This window comes from Fusarium falciforme, chromosome 8 (genome assembly GCF_026873545.1).
Source record: "Fusarium falciforme chromosome 8, complete sequence".
Lineage (NCBI taxonomy): Eukaryota > Fungi > Ascomycota > Sordariomycetes > Hypocreales > Nectriaceae > Fusarium > Fusarium falciforme.
Window position 1 is genome coordinate 3,416,213 of NC_070551.1, and position 21,408 is coordinate 3,437,620.

At 52.0% G+C, this 21,408-nt stretch overlaps 9 protein-coding genes across 9 annotated transcripts; 4 read left to right on the forward strand and 5 right to left on the reverse strand.

The window, feature by feature from the left end:
- Window positions 1-187: 187 nt before the first annotated feature.
- On the forward strand, window positions 188-4,757 carry NCS54_01082600 (ZEB2-regulated ABC transporter 1; the record flags this gene model as incomplete). The annotated part of the gene is made up of 2 exons (XM_053156119.1): window positions 188-2,184; window positions 2,231-4,757. 2 exons carry the CDS (start codon window positions 188-190, stop codon window positions 4,755-4,757), a joined length of 4,524 nt encoding a protein of 1,507 aa, XP_053012094.1.
- A 421-nt stretch (window positions 4,758-5,178) lies between these two features.
- Window positions 5,179-6,052, reverse strand: NCS54_01082700 (Hypothetical protein; the record flags this gene model as incomplete). The annotated part of the gene is made up of 2 exons (XM_053156120.1): window positions 5,179-5,771; window positions 5,824-6,052. 2 exons carry the CDS (start codon window positions 6,050-6,052, stop codon window positions 5,179-5,181), a joined length of 822 nt encoding a protein of 273 aa, XP_053012095.1.
- A 1,910-nt stretch (window positions 6,053-7,962) lies between these two features.
- NCS54_01082800 (Hypothetical protein) lies at window positions 7,963-9,358 on the forward strand (the record flags this gene model as incomplete). The annotated part of the gene is made up of 2 exons (XM_053156121.1): window positions 7,963-8,805; window positions 8,858-9,358. 2 exons carry the CDS (start codon window positions 7,963-7,965, stop codon window positions 9,356-9,358), a joined length of 1,344 nt encoding a protein of 447 aa, XP_053012096.1.
- Window positions 9,359-9,594: 236 nt separating this feature from the next.
- On the forward strand, window positions 9,595-10,933 carry NCS54_01082900 (RF-PROK-I domain-containing protein; the record flags this gene model as incomplete). Its single annotated transcript, XM_053156122.1, has 2 exons — window positions 9,595-9,682; window positions 9,738-10,933. The coding sequence occupies 2 exons, from the start codon at window positions 9,595-9,597 to the stop codon at window positions 10,931-10,933; spliced, it is 1,284 nt and encodes a 427-aa protein (XP_053012097.1).
- Window positions 10,934-11,237: 304 nt separating this feature from the next.
- NCS54_01083000 (Hypothetical protein) lies at window positions 11,238-12,556 on the reverse strand (the record flags this gene model as incomplete). The annotated part of the gene is made up of 2 exons (XM_053156123.1): window positions 11,238-11,955; window positions 12,006-12,556. 2 exons carry the CDS (start codon window positions 12,554-12,556, stop codon window positions 11,238-11,240), a joined length of 1,269 nt encoding a protein of 422 aa, XP_053012098.1.
- A 1,344-nt stretch (window positions 12,557-13,900) lies between these two features.
- NCS54_01083100 (Hypothetical protein) lies at window positions 13,901-14,967 on the forward strand (the record flags this gene model as incomplete). The annotated part of the gene is made up of 2 exons (XM_053156124.1): window positions 13,901-14,669; window positions 14,957-14,967. 2 exons carry the CDS (start codon window positions 13,901-13,903, stop codon window positions 14,965-14,967), a joined length of 780 nt encoding a protein of 259 aa, XP_053012099.1.
- A 273-nt stretch (window positions 14,968-15,240) lies between these two features.
- Window positions 15,241-16,095, reverse strand: NCS54_01083200 (Hypothetical protein; the record flags this gene model as incomplete). The annotated part of the gene is made up of 1 exon (XM_053156125.1): window positions 15,241-16,095. Exon 1 carries the CDS (start codon window positions 16,090-16,092, stop codon window positions 15,241-15,243), a length of 852 nt encoding a protein of 283 aa, XP_053012100.1. The 5' UTR covers window positions 16,093-16,095.
- Window positions 16,096-16,429: 334 nt separating this feature from the next.
- NCS54_01083300 (Hypothetical protein) lies at window positions 16,430-19,418 on the reverse strand (the record flags this gene model as incomplete). The annotated part of the gene is made up of 2 exons (XM_053156126.1): window positions 16,430-19,188; window positions 19,238-19,418. The coding sequence occupies 2 exons, from the start codon at window positions 19,416-19,418 to the stop codon at window positions 16,430-16,432; spliced, it is 2,940 nt and encodes a 979-aa protein (XP_053012101.1).
- Window positions 19,419-19,463: 45 nt separating this feature from the next.
- On the reverse strand, window positions 19,464-20,456 carry NCS54_01083400 (Hypothetical protein; the record flags this gene model as incomplete). The annotated part of the gene is made up of 2 exons (XM_053156127.1): window positions 19,464-20,284; window positions 20,339-20,456. The coding sequence occupies 2 exons, from the start codon at window positions 20,454-20,456 to the stop codon at window positions 19,464-19,466; spliced, it is 939 nt and encodes a 312-aa protein (XP_053012102.1).
- Window positions 20,457-21,408: the final 952 nt, after the last annotated feature.

Below are 21,408 nucleotides of genomic sequence, written 5' to 3' on the forward strand. Positions count from 1 at the left end.
TTGTTTTATTTTACTACATACATACTTAATATTTGTTGCTTTCTTAATTCCTTAGAACTTGCTTGTAAGTCACCATCACCCCCCTTTCTTCACTCAAATCTGACTCAATTGCCAGATAGAACTCTCACAGACACCGGTACGGCACGACCAAGCGCTTGACTGGACAGCATCTGTCTTGCTCAAAAACATGCCTGCCTCCCCTAACCCCAGCCCTGCCCCGGGCGAGGCACCCATGGGCGCTCCCGGCTCTATCCACGGCAGCCACGAGACCGTCGTCGACATGGAGGGCATCGCCTCTACCGCTCACTTCACCGAGAAGCCCAAGAATGCGTCCCCCAACGAAAAGTCCAGCTCCAGCTCCAGCGACGACGACGAGGATGAGGAGGGCATGAACGAGATGGAGCGTCGCCACTCCATCGTTCGCGACCTCGCGAGGCAGTACACCCAGACTTCTATGCAGAACTTTCAGGGTGATGGTGCTGCCCTCTTCGCTGCCGACGACAAGGACTCCCCTCTGAACCCTCAGAGCGAAAAGTTCAACGCCAGAGCCTGGGCGAAGGCCGTCGCCAAGACCATGTCGGAGCACGGCAGCGGTTTCCGTCAGAGCGGCCTCTGCTTCCAGGACATGAACGTGTTTGGCTACGGCGCAGAGACCGATTACCAGAAGGATGTTGGCAACGTCTGGCTCGGCATTCCCAGCGCTATCACCAACCTCACCTCTCCGAACCGCGGCAAGCGACGGATCGACATTCTTCGAGGCTTTGACGGTGTTGTCAAGGCTGGTGAGATGGTCGTCGTTCTCGGTCCTCCTGGTTCGGGTTGCTCGACTTTCTTGAAGACGATTTCTGGAGAGACCAATGGTATCTATGTTGACGACAAGACCTACTTCAACTACCAGGGTGTTCCGGCCGATGAGATGCACAACCACCACTCGGGAGAAGCTATTTACACCGCCGAGGTCGACGTCCACTTCCCGATGCTCTCAGTCGGCGACACTCTCACCTTTGCCTCGCGCGCGAGATGTCCTCAGAACCTGCCCCCAGGTGTCGCCCACAACCAGTACAGCGACCATTTCAGGGACGTCGTCATGGCCATGTACGGTATCAGCCACACCATCAATACCCGAGTCGGCGACAACTACATCCGAGGTGTTTCTGGCGGAGAGAGGAAGCGTGTCACCATCGCCGAGGCCACCCTTTCCAACGCGCCCTTCCAATGCTGGGATAACTCGACCCGTGGTCTCGACTCGGCCAACGCCATCGAATTCTGCAAGACGTTGAGGCTGCAGTCCGAGCTGTTCGGCCAGACCTGTGCCGTCTCCATCTACCAGGCCCCCCAGAGCGCGTACGACCTGTTCGACAAGGCCCTGGTCCTCTACGAAGGCCGACAGATCTTCTTTGGTCGCGCCGAGGACGCCAAGGCCTACTTTATCAACCTCGGCTTCGAGTGCCCCGACCGACAGACGACCCCTGATTTCCTGACTTCCATGACTGCGCCTTCTGAGCGCATCGTCCGTCCCGGCTGGGAGAACCGAGCTCCTCGTACGCCCGACGAATTCGCCGCCCGGTGGAAGGAGAGCCGAGAGTATCAGCTCCTGCAGAACGAGATCGACACCTACAAGAGCCTGTATCCCCTCAACGGTTCCAGCGCCGACGCCTTCCGAGAGAACAAGCAGCAGACTCAGGCCAAGGGCCAGCGCCTCAAGTCTCCCTTCACCCTCTCCTACGTCCAGCAGATCCAGCTCTGCCTGTGGCGAGGATTCAAGCGTCTCAAGGGTTCACCAGAGGTCACAATCTTCTCTCTCGTCGCCAACACGTCCACCGCTCTCATCGCCTCCTCGCTGCTGTACAACCTCCCCGAGACGACAGGATCCTTCCAAAACAGAGGAATCGTCCTGTTCATCGGTGTTCTCGCCAACGCGTTTGCTAGTGCTCTGGAAATTCTGACTCAATACGCTCAACGGCCCATTGTTGAGAAACACACTCGTTACGCTTTTTACCATGCCTCTGCGGAAGCCTTCTCGTCTATCTTGGTCGACATGCCGTACAAGATTCTTAACAGTATCTTTTACAATCTCACGCTGTACTTCATGACCAATCTGAACCGCACTCCTGGCGCTTTCTTCTTCTTCCTCTTCGTCTCTTTCCTCATGGTCCTGGCCATGTCTGGTATCTTCCGTACTATGTAAGCCACCCGTCATTCTGAGTTGACCACTTTCTGACTCTTTCAGTGCCTCCGTCTCTCGAACGCTCTCGCAGGCCATGGTTCCGGCTTCGATCCTGATTCTCGCCCTCGTCATCTTTGCCGGCTTCGTAATTCCTGTCGATTACATGCTTGGCTGGTGCCGATGGATCAACTATCTCGACCCTGTCGCTTACGCTTATGAGGCTCTCATGATTAACGAATTCCACAACCGCAACTTTACCTGCAACCAGTTCGTCCCTAGCACGGCTATCCCCACGTACGCCAACATCACAGGCACCATGCGCGCCTGTTCCGCTGTGGGTGCTCTGCCCGGTCAGGACTATGTCAACGGTGATGCCTTCATGAACTCCAAGTACAAGTACTACCACAGCCACAAGTGGCGCAACGTCGGCATCATCATCGCTTTCGTCCTCTTCTTCCATCTCACCTACATCGCTGCCACCGAGCTCATCGCGGCCAAGAAGTCCAAGGGCGAGGTCCTCGTCTTCCGACGTGGAAACATGCCTGCTGTCTCTCAGGGCAAGGGTGATGCCGAGGCCGCTTATTCTGGTCCCATCAAGGCTGCCGACAAGGTCCAAAACGAGAACGATAATGCCAACATTCAGGGTTCCACCAGCGTCTTCCACTGGAACAACGTTTGCTACGACATCAAGATCAAGGGAGAACCGAGACGCATTCTGGACCATGTCGACGGTTGGGTCAAGCCTGGTACTCTGACTGCTCTTATGGGTGTGTCTGGTGCTGGTAAAACCACTCTTCTCGACTGTCTCGCTGATCGTATCTCTATGGGTGTCATCACTGGTGAAATGCTTGTCGATGGCAAGATTCGCGATTCCTCGTTCCAGCGTAAAACCGGTTATGTGCAGCAACAGGATCTTCACTTGGAAACCAGCACTGTTCGCGAGGCCCTGACTTTCAGCGCCCTTCTTCGACAGCCTGCCACCACTCCCCGCGCTGAGAAGATTGCCTATGTTGATGAGGTCATCAAGCTGTTGGATATGGAAGAGTATGCTGACGCCGTCGTCGGTATCCTTGGTGAGGGTCTCAACGTTGAGCAGCGCAAGCGTCTTACCATTGGTGTTGAGCTCGCTGCCAAGCCTCCTCTGCTGCTGTTTGTTGATGAACCTACTTCTGGACTTGACTCGCAGACCTCTTGGGCTATCCTTGACCTCCTCGAGAAGCTCTCCAAGGCCGGACAGTCTATCCTGTGCACCATCCATCAGCCCTCTGCTATGCTCTTCCAACGCTTCGATCGTCTTCTGTTCCTCGCCAAGGGTGGACGCACCATCTACTTTGGCGATATCGGTGAGAACTCTGAGACTCTGACTTCGTATTTCGAGAAGAACGGATCCAGCGCCTGCCCCAAGGGTGAGAACCCTGCCGAGTGGATGCTCGAGGTCATTGGCGCCGCCCCTGGTTCTCACAGCGACATCGACTGGCATCAGACTTGGAAGGACAGCCCCGAGTACCAAGCCGTTCAGACCGAGCTTCAGCGTCTCAAGGCTGAAGGCCCTGCCAACTCTGCTGCCCATGACAACGACCACGGTGCCTACAACGAGTTTGCCGCCCCCTTCTGGGAGCAGCTTAAAATTGCCACCCAGCGAGTCTTTGAGCAGTACTGGCGAACTCCCTCGTACATCTACTCCAAGGCTGCTCTGTGTATCTCGGTTGCTCTCTTCATCGGTCTAGTCTTCCTCAACGCCCCCCTGACCATGCAGGGCCTGCAGAACCAGATGTTCGCCGTCTTCAACATCTTGACCATCTTTGGCCAGCTCGTCCAACAGCAGATGCCTCACTTCGTCACCCAACGATCCTTGTACGAGGTTCGCGAGCGCCCATCCAAGGCTTACAGCTGGAAGGTCTTTATGCTGTCTCAGATCATTGCCGAGATCCCCTGGAACACTCTCATGTCGGTCCTGATGTTTGTCTGCGTCTACTACCCTGTCGGCTTCGACAAGAACGCTGCGGCGGCCGGTCAGACTGCTGAGCGCGGTGCTCTCATGTGGCTTCTGTTCTGGCAGTTCCTCATCTTCACTTGCACCTTTGCTCACGCCTGTATCGCCATCACTGACACCGCCGAGGCTGGTGGTAACCTTGCCAACGTCCTGTTCATGCTCTGCCTGTTCTTCTGTGGTGTGCTGGCCTCTCCTGATCAGATGCCTGGCTTCTGGATCTTCATGTATCGTGTCTCCCCCTTCACGTACTTGGTCTCTGCCATCATGGCGACTGGTCTGGCCAACACCGAGGTTACCTGCGCAGCCAACGAATACGTCATCTTTGACGCCCCCAAGGGCCAAGACTGCGCCACTTACCTCGCGGACTACATCTCTGCGGCTGGCGGTTACGTCCTCAACGAGAGCGCCACCTCCGACTGCCAGTACTGCCCCATGAAGGACACCAACGTCTTCCTCAAGGCCCTCAGCTCCAGCTACGACAACCGATGGAGAGACTGGGGTATCGGCATGGTGTACATCGTCGTCAACATCGCGGCGTCGCTGGCCCTGTACTGGCTCGTCCGCATGCCCAAGGGGAAGAAGCAGAAGCAGTCGTAGACACTGTGGCCGGGTTTGATTCCTCACGGGATTTTTTTCTTTTTCTTTTTGGTGAAGCATTTAGGGAAAACATTACTTTTTTTATAGACTGGGTACTTATAGATCAACTGTCAATGAGACTAGGACAAGATATTTTGATTCGACAATTTCCGCTCATTTACCTAGATTTCCTTAATACATCAAGATTGGCAGCCACTGGGCCGGGGTTCCGACTATAGAGGATGACATCTTGAATGACGGCATAGAATGTGTCATGAAAGCCTTGTACAGGATTGGTAGTCAGTAACGCCATGACGATAGCATGGACTCAATAACAGATCTCCTCATTGGATACATGAGACTCCTAATAGCCCATCCTTCTGTGACACTTCATTATATTGACAGTGGCCTCCAGTGGTTGTTGGCCAAGTGAGAGACCAACCTAGCCAAGCATTGGGCGCCCTGGCTCGCGAGGCCCAATTTCTTGACCCAGTTCTCTAATGTTCGCGAAGAATGCACCTGATCCCGGATTCTCAGGATAAGTTTTATCGACTGAACCCTGCCACCCATGATCATAACATCGCACCTCCATGAACTCTACCTCGGTGCCGTTCATAGCAAGTGACCGCAGTTCCTCAAATATCTGGCTCTGTTGAAGAAAAGATTGCAATTCTTGAATGCCGATATAACGAAATATTCCGCAACATGAAGTGCTATTCACCTCCCATCCAGTGGTGCAGTATGAGGACACCACGCCACCAGGACTCTGCAAAACAGATCTGGCAAACTGTGAAAGGAGGCCTCCCAGTTTTTCCTTGTCCTCGATTGTGAGATTAATGGAGAAGTTGAAAGTGATGAAGGTGGACACGGTGTCATATGAGCTGTGCAACCCCGGGTGCCCTCTATGGCCGCCCCATGGAAGACGGTAAATGACTGAGTGAACAGGTGCTGAAGTAACAGAGTTCCAGGCCATGCGAATATTTTCTAACTCGGTGCTGGACTCAAATTTTTCTCTCCCCAGGTCTGTCTTCCAGTCTTCGACAAGTTAGAATATTCAACGTCTGAGGGAAGGGTGGAGTTCAAGTACCGATGAATAACTTGGCTCGCTGGGGATAGCCGTGCACGAGAGACCAGTAAACTATGCCGGTTTGCTCTAGCTCAAGATACATCTTTAGTGTAGATGCCCATACTTTTCCCACAGTCGTGTTCTCGTTGGAAAGCGCTGGGGGAACTGCGATATCTGAAAAGTGAAACGTAAGAACCTCGGTGAACTCGTAGATACCAGATGGAGGAGGGGAGAATAATGATGACGACATGACTACTTAAAATTGGATATAGGGCGTAGTGATATATAGTCAGGTTTAAATCTACTTCTCAGCAAATGGTGACATGAGAGAGTTACTTGTTTCAAGATGACGACAAGTAAAACGCAAGATGCTCGGACCAACCTCACATGACGGCCGAAACACACCAATCGCATTATCAGCTCCGAGCCATATCGGCTTTCGTCTGTTTGGTCAATCTCAATTGATCGGTCTATCAAATTGGTTTGGTTGTGGTTGCCCAACCATCTCAGCCAAGCTTCAAGTTCCCACACCGGGCAAGAATAATACATGGGTTTCAAGAGCTGAATCTCAACTAGATTATGGAATTTTGCAATATCGTGCTAATCTTAACGAAATGGAATTGCAATGTGATTTGTTTCTCCTATGGCATCAGCGAAGATAGCTACGCCTATAGTGTTCGCTTGGGAAGAAGCACCTCGTCATACTCCATCGTGTGCAAGTGCAGCCGACACTGCTGTATCAGGAAACTCGCACTCGATTTGGCAGCGAAGGCATAATCGTCCTCGGTTAGGTCCATATCCACCATCTCCAAGTCAATCACCATAATTATATCCTTCCCGTTTTCGGTTACCAGGTGAAAATTGTCCAACTTGGTGTCGTCGTGCGAGACCTGATCAATGTCAACAACGATACATTCTTCCCTGATGATGACCTCTTACACTATGGCGTTGAACTCGAACGGTCACATACCCTTGAGGAAGAAGACCCAGAAACGTTCAATCTAGCCGGCGCTTAATCCCATTCATCAACCCGCCATTTCCCAAGCTTATGTCTAAGCAGTCCGGAGATCTCCCACTGGGTACATAGAGACAATCACCACTACCTATGTTGCGACCTCGTCTTATCGCTACGTACCTACGTGATATGTATCAGCGGGATAATCAGCTGATTTGACTAGAATCAACTCCGTATAATCAATAAAATACTATCATATTGTTAGCGGGCGGTTCAAAGCATTGAAAGATGCATGTCTAAGGCTATTTAAAAGCACATCTTAGAAGTAGTTAAGACTTAGAAGAGACTGGAGCATGTAAATCTTTGCTCTTCAACAACGAATGCAGGGAGTACCATTTATGTGATTTCTAGGGAGAGATATAAACGAGCTTGACACCATAAAAAGAATAAAAGAAGTCATGGTATTGAAAGTGGCAGTTGGTTGTGTCCGTCTCTTGCCTTTCGGCCGCGGGCCGCAAATGCCGGCATTTTGGCCGCTAACTTGCCGCATTGTTGCCGCAGCATGGGTTGTGGCGGGTATGCAATCTGGGGAAATCTTGGCTTTCAAGATGGTCATTTTATAGCGGCCCATCTGGAAGAAACTCAACGCCAAGATTGCCTCTTTAAATCTTGAAGACTGTGAGTCATGGCTTGAAGAGTGCAATTGTGTTTGTTCACCGTTGGAATTCCAGGTATGGAGTTTACAGTAAGAGCCAAGCCTACCCACGTTTTATGGCTGCGACGCGAGGAACTCAATCGCCCATTGACGATGGCATCTCAGCCTCCCAAAAACCAGCTTCACTCCCGTTATTCCCGTTTTTCCCGTCCCTACCGCCTAAAAATGTGCTAATGACCAGCCTCAAGGTTGTCATCCCCACTGCTGCTCAACCCTTTCGTCTCTCCAGCGTCACGGCGCAAGGTGACTCTGGCCAATTGAACAGTTTGATCGTCGTAATTGCTGGGTTTTTGTTAATGCATATTTCGTGATTCTCGGCCGGATGACCGATGCCGGGGTCGGAGGCGGAACCCCGCGAAAAGTCAAGGTGGGCTCCGTCAAGGGCGCGCCGGACATGCGGACGAGGATTACTTTTACATAAAACCTGGGTACCTCTCTCCAGCAATGATATTTTTTATTCCAGTATCTCTTTGTTCATATCCTGTTCGAAATGGCGGCCTCCGAGATGAGGGACAGTGTCTGCCCTACCCCCATTGACACTGACCCAGAGTCTTCACCCGAGAAGAAGCATCGTTCCTCTGATGACGATATCTCCTCTACCCTTGACGGCGACGAATCAGACCAAACATGTCCAATTGACCCTGGAGAACCTCCCGACGGCGGTCTACGAGCTTGGCTACAGGTCGTAACTGGTCATCTCGTCGCCTTCAACTCTTGGGGCTACCTAATCAGCTTTGGCATCTTTCAGCCCTACTACGAGGACAAGTTCCAGCTCCCGCCGTCGACCATCTCGTGGATTGGGAGTTTAGAGGTTTGCCTCATTTTCCTTGTGGGGACTTTTTCTGGTCGCGCTTTTGATGCCGGATACTATCGCACTGCGCTCCTCATCGGTCTGTTCCTTCAGACTCTTGGTGTCTTCATGACCAGCATCGCGTCCGAGTACTGGCAAGTCTTGTTAGCCCAAGGCATAGCTCAAGGACTTGGCAACGGTATCGTCTTTGCGCCGACAATAGCCAACATGTCGACATACTTTACAAAGAAAAAGACCATCGCCATTTCAGCCGCCGCCTGTGGTGCTGGAACCGGAGGCATGGTGTTCCCGCTGATCGCCCAACAACTCATGCCCAAGATCGGGTTCCGCTGGACGGTCCGAGTGATGGGTCTAGTCGTTCTCGTCGCGTCCATCCTCATCATTCTCCTGGCGAGGACGAGATTGCCTCCGAGAAAGGCTGGACCGCTTGTGGAACTTGCGGCGTTCAAGGAGCTCAGCTACGTGTTGTTTGCCGTGGCCATGTTCTTTACTCTTTGGCCGACGTGGATCTCGTACAACTATGTAAGTTCGCTTAATGAGACTGTTTGTTTGGCTGGTTGCTCACATTTCATAGGCTCGTCAATACGCGACTGACAAACTGGACGGAACGGCTTCGGACTCTTTCACCATCCTCATTGTCATTAATGCTGTGGGCATACCGGGACGGATGGTGGCAGCTTGGCTTGCCGACCGATACTTTGGCGCCGTCAACGTCTTCATCCCAACAATCCTTTCCGCCGGCATCTGCATATACATGTGGTCTCAAGTCCACACCCTGCCTGGCGGTTTTGTCTGGGTCTCCGTGTTCGGCTATTTTGGCGCTGGCATCCAAAGCCTCTTTCCCTCGACGTGTGCGAGTCTAACAAAGGATCTGAGTAAAGCTGGGACAAGAATCGGCATGATTTTCACCATTATTAGTTTTGCTGCTCTCACGGGGTCACCGCTTGCTGGCAAGTTTATGCAGATGACGGGCGGTGATTACTTGGCCGCGCAGATGTGGGGAGGGTCGAGCATGATGCTTGGGGCGGCGTTGTTGTTTGCGGCGAAAAAGGCTGAGGAGAGACAAAAGTCATGAATTGGATAATATTGAATAGACATAGACTGTATAGAATACCTACATATATACAACATTTCACAGCATGTTTTCGCGTTGCAATTGGCTGCTGTGTGACTCGACTGAGCATCTCGGCCCCGCGCCAACTGTATCCCCGGATTTTCGCGGTACATGAGGCTTCTAAAAATTCAACCTCAGATGCCCCCTCCAACATCAACATTTTGACGTCCTACCCCCTCAATCTCCTCTCACAAGCCATGTCCCCGGCGCCATGGATATGCAGGAGCTGCACTCGAGCGCTGGCTCGCTCTCACGTGCGCCAATTCGTGCGCTTCGCCTCCAATGGTTCGTGGAACGCCCTACCTCGAGGCGAAATGCTCTAGCTAACGATTGACTGTAGATGCCTCGTCGCTTCTTGCTCCCGCCCTCCTTCACCGCGCTCAGTCCATGACATCCGAGTACGACGAACTTCAAAAGACTCTCAACGCTTCTTTCGATTCTACAAAAGCTAAGCGCGTCGGCGAGCTTTCTCGGGTTGCCGAGGCTCTGAAAGCATGGGAAAAGTCGCAGGCTTCTGTCGCTGAGCTGACAGCCATGCTCAACGATCCAGGGCAAGACGCTGATCTTGTTTCTATCGCTCGCGATGAGCTAGAGAGCGAGACGGGAAAGCTTGAATCACTCGCCAGGAACCTCTCTGCCAGTCTCACTCCCCGCCATCCTTTTGCCGATTTTCCTTGCATGATCGAATTCCGACCCGGTCCCGGTGGTCTCGAAGGCCGATACTTTACCGATACCCTGTTCAAGATGTACAAGGCGCTCTGCATGAGAAAGGGCTACCGTCATAGCGTAATGAAGTACGAATTCGCCGACACAGCAGGCGACTCATCCTCCTCAGCCGGCGAGAACCCCCTCCAAGAAGCCGTCCTCGAGATCCAAGACCAAGGCGCCTTTGACCTCTTCCGCGGCGAGGCGGGCATGCATCGAGTCCAGCGCATCCCCAGCACCGAGAGCAAAGGCCGCGTTCACACGAGCGCCGTCGCAGTATGGGTTCTCCCCTCGTTTCCTGAGAATGGCACTGGCAGCGTCGACTTTGAAGATCCGGAGAGCGACTTTTACGTCAACCCGCAGGAAGTCAAGATTGAAACTATGCGTGCTCGTGGTGCGGGTGGACAGCACGTTAACAAGACAGAGTCTGCGATTCGAATGACCCATTTGCCCACGGGGACGACGGTATCCATGCAGGATCATAGATCACAGCAGAGGAATCGGGAGGAGGCGTGGAAGATGATGCGTGCGAGGATTGCGGATCAAAGGCGAGAAGCGAGGGAAGAGGAGGCTGCAAGGCTGAGGAATAGTGTTTTGTCCAAGACGCAGATCACACGAGGCGATAAGATCAGGACGTACAACTATAACCAGGATCGATGTACTGATCATCGCGCGGGGATAGATGTGCATGATTTGCCCAATGTGCTGGAGGGAGGAGAGAAGCTGGATAGGATCATGGATGGCGCGAGGGATTGGCTCGTCGCCAGGGATATTGAGCTCCTTGTCACAGAAGAGGAAGCAAAAGAGAAGGAAAGCAAAGGCAAGAAATAGACACAAAGTGTATAAAAGTGTAGAATAATATTGGTTGTATTATACAGGACCTGCTGTAAGATGAATGAGATGGTCTCTGCTGACGGCATGAATACAAGACGATATATCCCTCTCATGATAACCCTTTCGTAGTCTTCATCTCGGCATGCAACTGAATTAGACACCAGATTATACCCATTTTCAAGACACCAAACTCCTGGCAAGATCACAACCAGGATATCCATGTCTTGCGCTCCCAGCCATCAACTCCATGCAACGTTCAAGAACTCCGTCAAACGCATTAACCCAAATCTGATGGAGGATCTCACATGAGACCTCCTAGGACCACCTTGCCGATACTGGCTACTTCCGTCTTGATATGATGTCGGCTCTGATCTTCAAATTCTCGTACAATACCCTGCACGATAATCTTTCGCACTCGTGAGTCGGCTTTGGTAAAGAGCTCAGCGACGGGAGCGGAGCACTCGCGGGGTGAAGGCACAAGAGCCAAGAATCGGGTATAGCAATCGATCAAGACGTCGCACAATGTCGCAAACGTCTCAAAGTAGTCGGGATCGAAGGGTAGTGATGGTGTCAAGAGATGCGTATACTCTTCACCAGGAAGCAGATCCGTTTCCGACGCCGCAAAGTTCATAACTGCCGGCGCGGGTCCACCAGCTGCGGGCACAGGAGCCATCTCGTCCACCATGGGATGCATATCAGCGGCAGATGTTGATCGTCGCGACTTGCCGCCCGGTCGGCGGAACATGCTGGGAAGACGGGCGCGGGTCAAGGAAGCGGCTGTCGAGGAGTCGCCGTGGAGTTGCTGGAAAGAGTCGTATTCGGAGAGGAGGGTGTTGAGACTTCGGAGAAACTCGATCGGAGTAGATGAGTAGAGGTCGACGACGGTGGGGAGGGAAAGACCGAGGAGGAGATGGTTTGTTGCTTTGCGACCGAGCTTCCGTGCGTCGAACGAGGGCATGCGGTGGAGATCTTGCTTTTCGAAGAGGTAGGTCTTGAACCAGTGGACACGGCCTTCATGGCTACATACTGTTAGTGTGCGATCATAGAAATATGCTGCTGGACAACACACGCTTTGCGCAAATAGTCAAGTGTCGAAATGCGCTTGTTGGCGAGTTCAGTGACATGATGGTGCATAATGCTGGCCTCGCTCTGCTGCCACACACCAGTCGTGCCAGGCGCACCGTTTGAAGTCCCATGAGACGTCATACCGCCGCCCAAATGAATTGTTGATCCAGTCGCAGTTCGGTTCAGCATCTGAATGCCCAAGTCGGGAGCCTGCGGTAGATGATGGCCCTCGGCGAGGTCGGGTCGGGGTGATATTTTAGCAGCGGCAGCCAGCGCGTATTCAGGGAGGGCGGGGGGCGCTGTTGCGTCCGTCACGTAGGCATTTGGACCGTTTCCAAATGAACTCCCGCGGCGGCGCGATCCGGACAACGAGGACTTGCGCGAGAAGGATGGCTTGCGGTCCTTGATCAGGAGGTTCGGGTGGTTGGTGTTGAGGGGGTCGACGCCGTGGCCGTCACGGGTCGTAGGGCGGGAAGCGGCGGCGTTGGAGGAGGAGGAGAAGATGGAGGTCGAGAAGATGGGCGTGCCGGTGGAATTGGGTGTCTTGGGCGGCATTTTGGCGGTGGGCTTGTTGGTTATTAATTAGAGACTATGGAGCGTGTGGTAGGTAGTGTGCTGTGCGAGTCGTTTGAGAGGCTGTGCGGCAGCCGCGCGTAAGGGATGTCACACTCTGTCGGTAGGATCGGCAGGTAAAGGATGAGACAGCGCAGCTGCTTTCGAGCAAAAGTCAGAGCCGCAGACGGTCGTAGCGTTGCAGCCAAGCAAGGGGGTGGGTGGAGGGGGTGGTATGGAGGGGAGGTAGGTGAAGTGGCGCCGAGGATTGCGCCTGTTTGGCGACTTTCCCAGCTTGAGCCCCTGGCTGTGAGGTTGTATCGGTGGCGGGTTCGAGGGTCGATCGTGATGAATGATGCTGTGAGGGATTCTTTAGCTGGCAGTTGTTGATGTTTCTTCAGGCCCGCCGCCCCTTGTTTGGACAAAAAAGTGGATATCAAAGCGGTGATTGCATTCGGCAAGGGGTAAGAAGGGAAAAATAGAAGATCCAGAGTGGAGGCGAGGGGCAGACAGGGATGATGGGTTAGGGGACTTGGCCGCGCTACTGCAAGCCATTCGACGACATGTGCATTCTACATGAACTCCAGGTTGTCATTACTCGTGTTTTAATCCTATTCGATGTCGACATTTCATCCTGTCGGTCATACATGAGCTGTTACCTATTGGCGATCTTGTCACAAGAGTCCATTCTGTCTTGTTTGTCCCACTGAGTGTCCCCACCGGCAGCAGACACTGAGCTCCAGGTTAGGTCAGCGCCACAAACTAGGTGTAGGATCACAAGTCTCAAGACATTATTGATAGCTCATTGTGATGAACTGCGGCTTTGAATAGCCGCTTGATAAAGGAATTGTATTCAGGGGATATCTCATAGTTAAGTTGTTAAGATTAGGAATCGCCATCAACCCATTTGTCAACAGCCCTTTCTTAGCCTTGTAGCGCATGCAGTATCACCGTTTCCAGTTTGCGTCAATTCCCCGTTTCATCCAACGAAGAACGCCACGGATTCTATCAAGCTGCACTTGATGTATCATAGAGGATTACAATGACAGAGTGTATTTACCCAAACATCAAGACACATCGCCTGAATTCCGACTTTTAACAAATTGAGTGCATGCCCCGCAAGATATTTTCTTGGATCAGTTTGCCAACGTTACGTCTCTCTTTCGTCACATTCTCGTTACTCTCCGGGCCCTCTCCCGAGAATTGCAACCCTTGGAAGTGACACGCGGCAAATCTTCACTTCATGTCCTCATACAAATCACAATTCTCAAAGCAAACGCCAACATCAGCCGCCGTTCTACCATCGATCATCTTCCCACTACCACCAAAAGCTCTACCATCGCCGCCATGTCTACACCGAGGAGCTCGCCCTCTTCCCCCGGGAGACCTCCACCACTACTGGTACAAATAGGCACTATCTCGAGAGACGACTACTTCCAGAACCTCCCCACAGAACTCCGCATCGCAATCATGCACCGATGCCACTCCGCCATCGACATTAAAGCCCTCATCTTAGCCTCGCCTGCTATGCTGGCTTGCCTTGAAGAAAACCAACCCCGTTGTATACAAGGAGTCGCAGAGAGGCTCAAGTACCAGATCCAATCTGACTCAGCGCTTCCGCTGGCTTTGCTGGCTGGCCGCCTTCGGCACGTTCGTGAGGAGTACCAAGGATCCTCGAAAGAAATCCTGAGAAGCAAGATACAGCAGGTCCTCAAAAAAGAGATTGACTTGGAAGGATATGAGGACAATTTGATCGCTCTTTGCCAACTTACCGCCCTCTTCCACAACGGCAAAGAATTCGTATCGCAGACCAGCCCACAGATCCCATCGATGCCGCTTCCTACACCACTTCATACGCAATTTCATACGTCGTACTTTATAATATCAATGCTTCAAGGATTCGAGGAATACCGCAGAATGTGGGAAAGAGAGGGATTAGAGGCATATTTACGTTTCCATGGCTACTGCGATGCCTTTTTCTACGGCCGCGAGCCCCTGTTTGAGGAGAGTACAGCTCTTGAGGAGCAGTTCCGCCGTCTCTCTGGCACCGGGTATAATAGGACTGAAGCCCTCGTGGCATTCTGCAAGATCATGAAAAACATCCTTCTCGGCCCCTGTGAGTTGGGAGAGGGGTGGGGCCCTTTCTTACTCGGGCTGGCAAACCCAGGCCGCGAAGGCCCAAGGCGAGACTGGACGACCGAAGAGATGAAAGATTACTTTCCGCTCACCATGATAGAGACTCAGGGCGAAAGAGACCTTATTTCTTGGGTAAACGAAATCTTTCGTCGCCTTGATTGCGTGGAGAAACATGTGCATCAACTCTGTGGAGATGATACCTATATAGGTGTGATAGGACGTCACCCTTCTGTCATGGGATTTCCCACGGGTCTTCACATGTGCCAGTCTTTGCCTAAATATCTACCACAATTTCAGTTTTGGGTATTTCAAATCTTCAGTATAGGCGGATGCAAGTGGCTGGCCAATTGGACGGCTAGCTGAGAAATGGGCATAGGCTGGCGCTGGTGGTTGTGGCTTTTCTAGATACAAATATTCATTGCTTAGAGTCATTGCTTTCTCACTGTTCAAAATTCTTGAATCCGCGCTTCAGCGAGACACCCCGGTCCAATATTTGCGACTATTCGTCTAAGAATAATGATAATCTTGATTGTTTAGCAGCCGCCGTCCTCTCAGTCACTCGCATTCAGTGCATCATCGATAATCTTCCACGTGTGATCCCTAACCCTCTGAATCTGCTCCTCACTCCAAACAGGTTTGTCCAGAACAACATCGCCCTTTTCGTTGATATAGCTCCAGAACCTGTCCTCCTTGTCGGCGGCTGCACACTCATACGTCCCTTTGAGTAATTTCTTGGCGCATGTTTCAGGCGAAACGCCAAAAACTTGACTGAGAGCCTTCGGGAGGCCGCGTATATACCATGGGAGTGTTTTGTAGATGTCGGTCTGGACGATTCCGGGATGGGCGTGAATGAACCGGCGTCGTTTTTGACCGTGTTGTTTTTGCTCGGCGGCATGTGCCTGGACCATGGCATCGGTCATGGTAACACAATGTTGTGTTACAGCTGCCAAGGTAAAGCTGGATTTGAGGTCCAAGTCGTCCCACTTGAGCTGGTTCGGATTCCCACGCGTACTATCCAGCACAATGAGAACTTTTGCATCGTCTTTCAAAACAGGACTTAGTTCTCGGATGAGTAGCTGTCTCCCGTAGTAGTGAAGAGCCATCTTGCGATCGATTCCTTCAGGCGTCTCAGTCCGTCCCGCCATTGAGATGATGCCCTGAGTCAAGACGAGCAAGTCAAGTTGCTGCTCATTTGCTGACTTGTAATTGCCGGTATAGCGCCTGATTGAACGCATTGATGATGCATCCAGAGGTCTGAACTCGAGGTTGGCGTGAGGGAGGCTCTTTGGTTCTGTGCGGCCGCTGATAATAACTGTTGAGGATGCCGAAGCTGTTGCGAGCTGGCAGGCTATGGCGTAGCCGATACCGCCGGTCCCACCAACTACTAGAGATCTTGTAGCCATGTTTTCTTGCCAAGTTAGATATGAGCCGAGAATACGAGACGTGCGTGCCCTGTTGCTTTTAAAGTTGGGACTATCGCCAGGGTCGGCATGAATTCAGCCGACCCCGGAGACTTTTTATAAATTACTCCGTGTTCCCGAGGACATATGTCCTACGATGCTCGTTTGAACCAAAGTTGATGTGGGGAGGGATTGGATTCCGGAAGCTGGTGTATGAGGGGGGCGAGGCCCTTTGGCAAATTACGCACAGCAAGGTATGCCCACTAGCATTCAACATGAGCCGAGGAATAGAGATGCCTCAAACCAATTCCTCTATACTAATTAGAAATCCTTGCCCTTTTCATTCGGTTGCCCCGTGCTTTATCAGTAGCTCCTCTACCTGGAGCTTCGTTCTATTTCGTGCTTCCTTCTTCGTCTCGCCCGGCTTCCACCTCCACTCCCACAGGAGATCCTCAAACACGCCGCCTTCATTTGTCAAATCTGCCCTGACAGCTTCGAGGGCAGTTTTAAATCTCCCAACTTCGGACCGCAGATTCACTTGAGCGCCAGCTTCCAGCAACATCTGGACACCCGATGCGAATCCCCAGTAGGCTCCTGCTATCAGGGCAGTTCCAAAGACGACCGCCTTACCGTCGGGCATCTGGTCAACTTCCACTCCCTCATCGAGCAGGAATTTAACCACTTCTTTCGACCCTGATCGCATGGCCGCAATGAGAGGGCTTCCGTAGCACCCATGCGGGACACGAAGGTGGACATCTGCCCCCTTCTCGAGCAGATGCCTGCACGTGGTGGCTGAGGCATCTATGGAACAGGCTGCTGCTATAAGAGCGCTGCCGTATTGTCCAGTGGGGAGGAACAGGTTCACATTTGCCCCGTTCTCTATCAAAAAATCTATCCCGGAGATGCGATCCTCCTCCGGGCGACCGGATTGAGCAACAGCAGCAAGAGCGCTTCCGAACTGCCCCGATTTGGGGATGGAACTCACTTCTGCTCCTTCCTCAACCAGAAACTGAAGCGACCGAAGGCTCTCCACCATGTAATTGGAGGAAGCAGCAATGAGAGCACTTCCGTAGTCACTAACCGGCGGGAGATAATTAACATCTGCTCCGTGCTCGACGAGAAGATGGGCAATGTCCATGTTCCTCCCCATCGATGTGGCAGCAATCAAAGCGCTCCCGTACCCCCCATGCGACAATGGTAAATTGATGTTTGCACCCTTGTCAATGAGGAATTTAACCGTGTCTTTAGCCTCGTTGGCTGCCGCGGAAACCAGGGCGCTGCCGAACGCTCCAGCTTTAAGGATCATGTTCACGTCTGCTCCTTTGTCGATGAGCAGCTGGGCCATGGTCTTATCGTTGGCTGCAGCAAGAGCGCTGCCGTAGCTTCCAGCTTCCAGCATGAGATTAACGTCTGCTCCTTTGTCGATCAACAATTGCGATATGCTCGCATTGCCTGCTGCAGCGAGAGCGCTTCCATATACGCCGTCCTGCAGAAGCAAGTCCACATGGGCACCTTGTTCAAGGAGAAACTCAATCATATGAGCATGTCCTGATATTGCTGCTGCTCCAAGAGGACTCCCATAGTCTTTGCCGTGTTTTTCAGGGTTCACCGGGGTGACTCGTCTGATGAGACTGTCGCATATTGGTATGCAACCTGACCCAGCCGCGACTGTCAGAAGACTCTCCCCGTGACCATTCAATGCCAAGTGATCAAATTCCACGTCGTCCGACTCCCACCAGTCACGTAGGGGGTAGAAAACTGGGTAAAAGCAAAAAACAAATAGAGGATTGTTGACGTTGAATTCTCGATCCCTCCTACGATCGGCATTGCTGCGCCATCGGACGTACGCATCAGAGCTTTGCGTTGGTGAACCGAGAAACCTCTTCAGCATGGCAGCGACTCTATCATATGGGGCGCATGTAAAGTTAATGCTGGCCTTATCGTATGACTGAACATGTTCCATCCACTTCTGGGAAGCGTAACCTTGAAGAGTGGACAAAGAGTCATCTTCATCTGGTTGGACAACCAGAAAAAACAAATTGGCCAGGGTAACGAATAAATGCGCACTGGGCATCGTGAAGCGGTCCTCGAGATATTCGACTACTGACAGGTGGCAAGGCCGCCAGATAGTGACACTTCGAGAGTAAGATTTTTGTTGGTCTCGGATCAGTAAGTTTGCGCACCAGCCAAGAAGTTGCTCTTCTGTGACTTCGCCAGGCTTATCGATCTCCTCTTTGTCTGGGTCCAAACGTATCGCAGCCACGAGTTCGTCCGTAGTGAGCGGGCGGACTGATGCTGTCACCCACATGAGAGCCCTGAGAATCCGAACTCTCGAGTATTCGGGGCGATCTTGAATCCTCTGATAAATCTCGTCGTATGATGACTTGAGATCTTTGGGAAGTCTTCCCAACCTGTCTCGAAGATCCCTTTCATGTTCAAAGACCCTGAGTTGATCGACCTGTAGTCTCGCCCACTGGAACATTCCGTCGCTCTTTTCAATCAATGTCTGGATAATCTCCTCCTTTAGAGCATTGTTTTTCTCCAAGGCTAGACTCCATGGGCCCGGGCTATCAGCACTCTCTTTGATAAACCTGGCAATGTCGTGGTTGTTGTTCCTGGCAGAGATCTCAAGATTGGGTAGGCTGATGAGCCGTTGTCGAATGTCGGCTTCCGGGCGGCTAGAGATGAAGATCTTGACAGGTCGAGATGTGGATTTTGTTGCCCAGTCGAAGATATTGAGCAACAATCTTCGCTCCTCAACCTCGCATTCATCTAGCGCATCCAGAATGACGGTAGTATGAGGATAAAAGTTGAAAAGATAGATCAGGTGTTGCTTGCATAGATCGAGTGTCCATCCCGCACCCTTTAGCTGAGAGTCGACGTAAAGCTGCCTCAACTTGGGATGGAGGTGGCCGGATATGCACTTGGGCGATGAAAGTTGTCTGATAAAGCTGCAGAGAACCGAGAGTGCCTGTCGACGTGTTGGCTCGGTTTGGTTACAGTAGAAGAAGGCAAAGCCCTCATGATTCTGCTTGCTTCCAAGATTTTCTGCAACCAGATCAATGACTCTCGACGTTATGAAAGTCTTGCCTGAGCCCGCTGAAAAAGAGTTAGAGTAGATCACTTGCACGACGATGTTGGGACTTACCAAACCCCTGAAGCCAGAATGTGATGGAAGAGGTCTCGCTCTGCCACTCGTAAAATTTAGATTGTTGGACCAACCAGTCACATGTGCTCTTGGTCCTCGCCTGCCTTACCAGGTCGTGGTGTAGATTGTACTCGATGGGAGAGATCCACTTCAGCACGGTTATCAACTCATTGAGTTCCATTTTGTCGAGGGATTTCTGGACGTTTTCATCCACTCGGATAATGCGCTATTCGAGCTTTAGTAGAGATTGCAGCTTTTGAAGCTGCTCTTGAGACTTGGAATCCGACTCGGCGCTTCGCTTGCTCTCGCAGACGGCGGCTTCCTTCATGACCTCGTTCTCGAACTTTTCAAGCTCCGATAGAAGGTCTGTCCCCTCGGTTGGCCTGAAGACAGCGTGCAGGGAGCGCCGTGAAGTGCCTTTGGACAGGAAGTTTCCCACTCGTGCGAGGACATGAAGGAGTGAGGCATATAGGTCAACCAAGGCCTTCTCGAGGCCGCTAGTAACCTGGGCATTGATTGTGTCGCAGTTGTAGAGCAGCTCATAGATCTGGCATCTGTGGACGATCCTTGTTGTTTTCTCAACGCTGATTAGCGAGAATGCCATGTGCTCTTCGCATGAAATCGCAGATTGAAGGATAAATCTCGTCGCGGCCCATGGTAAGGCCGCATGTCCCGGATCGTACTGGACAATGATGTCGCCGACCTCTTTGAACTTGTTGAGCCACGTGATGGCGTTGCTGGCTAGATCAGACAGATTAATGGTAGTGTTGAATAGATAGACGGTTGTCCATCTCCTGGCTTCGCATTGTTGACGCTTTTGATCAACTAGATCAACGATGCCACGGACTCCAGGGCCAGACGAGTGTAGAAACTGTTTGGAGTTGCAGTTGATCCACGCCTTGTCGTCTTCTGAGAGCCTTCCCATCGCCTCGTCCCACAAGTTAGACTTGACTTGCCTCTCGACTAAGGGCTTAGTCGTAGGACTTATGCCAAGAGAGGAAGGCGATACTGCACCATTTGATACCACGGTATCCACTGGTTTCGACACTATCCTTAAGCATGAGCGAAAATAAAGTTAGACTTGTGGTGAAGAAGGCCTACCACTGGATTGTTGTTGAGAAGGAGTTGGGTTGGGTCCTACTGGTCGCCCAGGCTGGCCGTTGTCATCGTCGCCATCGTAGCCTGAGCGAGAAATGCCACAGCATAGCATTCGACGCATCGCGTTGCTTGCTGGGACTTCGCCACGGTGAAAGCACAGAGTGAGGGCTCAAAGAGAGGTCAAGCGGTCCGATAACGTCGGCCAAGTTCGAGAAGTAATGAAGAAAGGAGAAAATGGTGCAAAGACGGGCGAGATTCAAGACGTGCATTTGAAGGCGAACTGGTCCTTGGCTGCAGGGACCAATAGCAGAGCTGGCATCCAGGCGGGCTGGGCCAACACCTGGTTCCCGACTCGCAGCGGTTGCGTGGACCAGGCTCGGCTTCAATTAAGCGCCGGAAGTGAGAAAAAGATGACTGGGCGAACTATTTCCTTGCCAGCCTAATAAGAGAGACACCTGGGCTACCCAGGAGGTGCTATCGGGGCTGATAAGACATTTATATCACGCTTAATTTGCTACGAAGTCTCTGGATGCGCATCTGGTGAACAGATTCTGTCTATTTCGCCTTGGCTGTTTTAGTTGTGACGTAGTGACAGCTGGCAAGAGAGGGGTCGGCTCAGGTTTGCAATCAGGCTGGCGACAAATTCCAATGCATTTTAAGGCAACCAACTGCATGTCCGCCTGACCTCACAATGGCCAATGCCGTTGGAGAGCCAAGATCTGAGTCGTGGGCAACAGATGCAGTCAGCAGCCACCATATAAATCTCGTGTGAGGCCTCACCTCCAAAGTGACTGCACTTGTTCAACAACAGACAACGGGACAGCAGGTTGGGTTTTCCAGCTTATAGTATAGTCCAATGTGCCACGGCGTGTTAACAATGTGTTATTTAGTAGTATGGTTGATGCCCTCTTTTGACCCCCTGTGACTCTCAATACCAATGAGTCAAGTTTGGGCTTGAATGAAGATCTCTATAACTATAGGACCGAAAGACTGTCATTCAAGGTGCACCGGTATGCGACTCAACCCAAGGGTCAAAAGCTCTGACGAATTTGACGTGCAACTACCTATTTAGC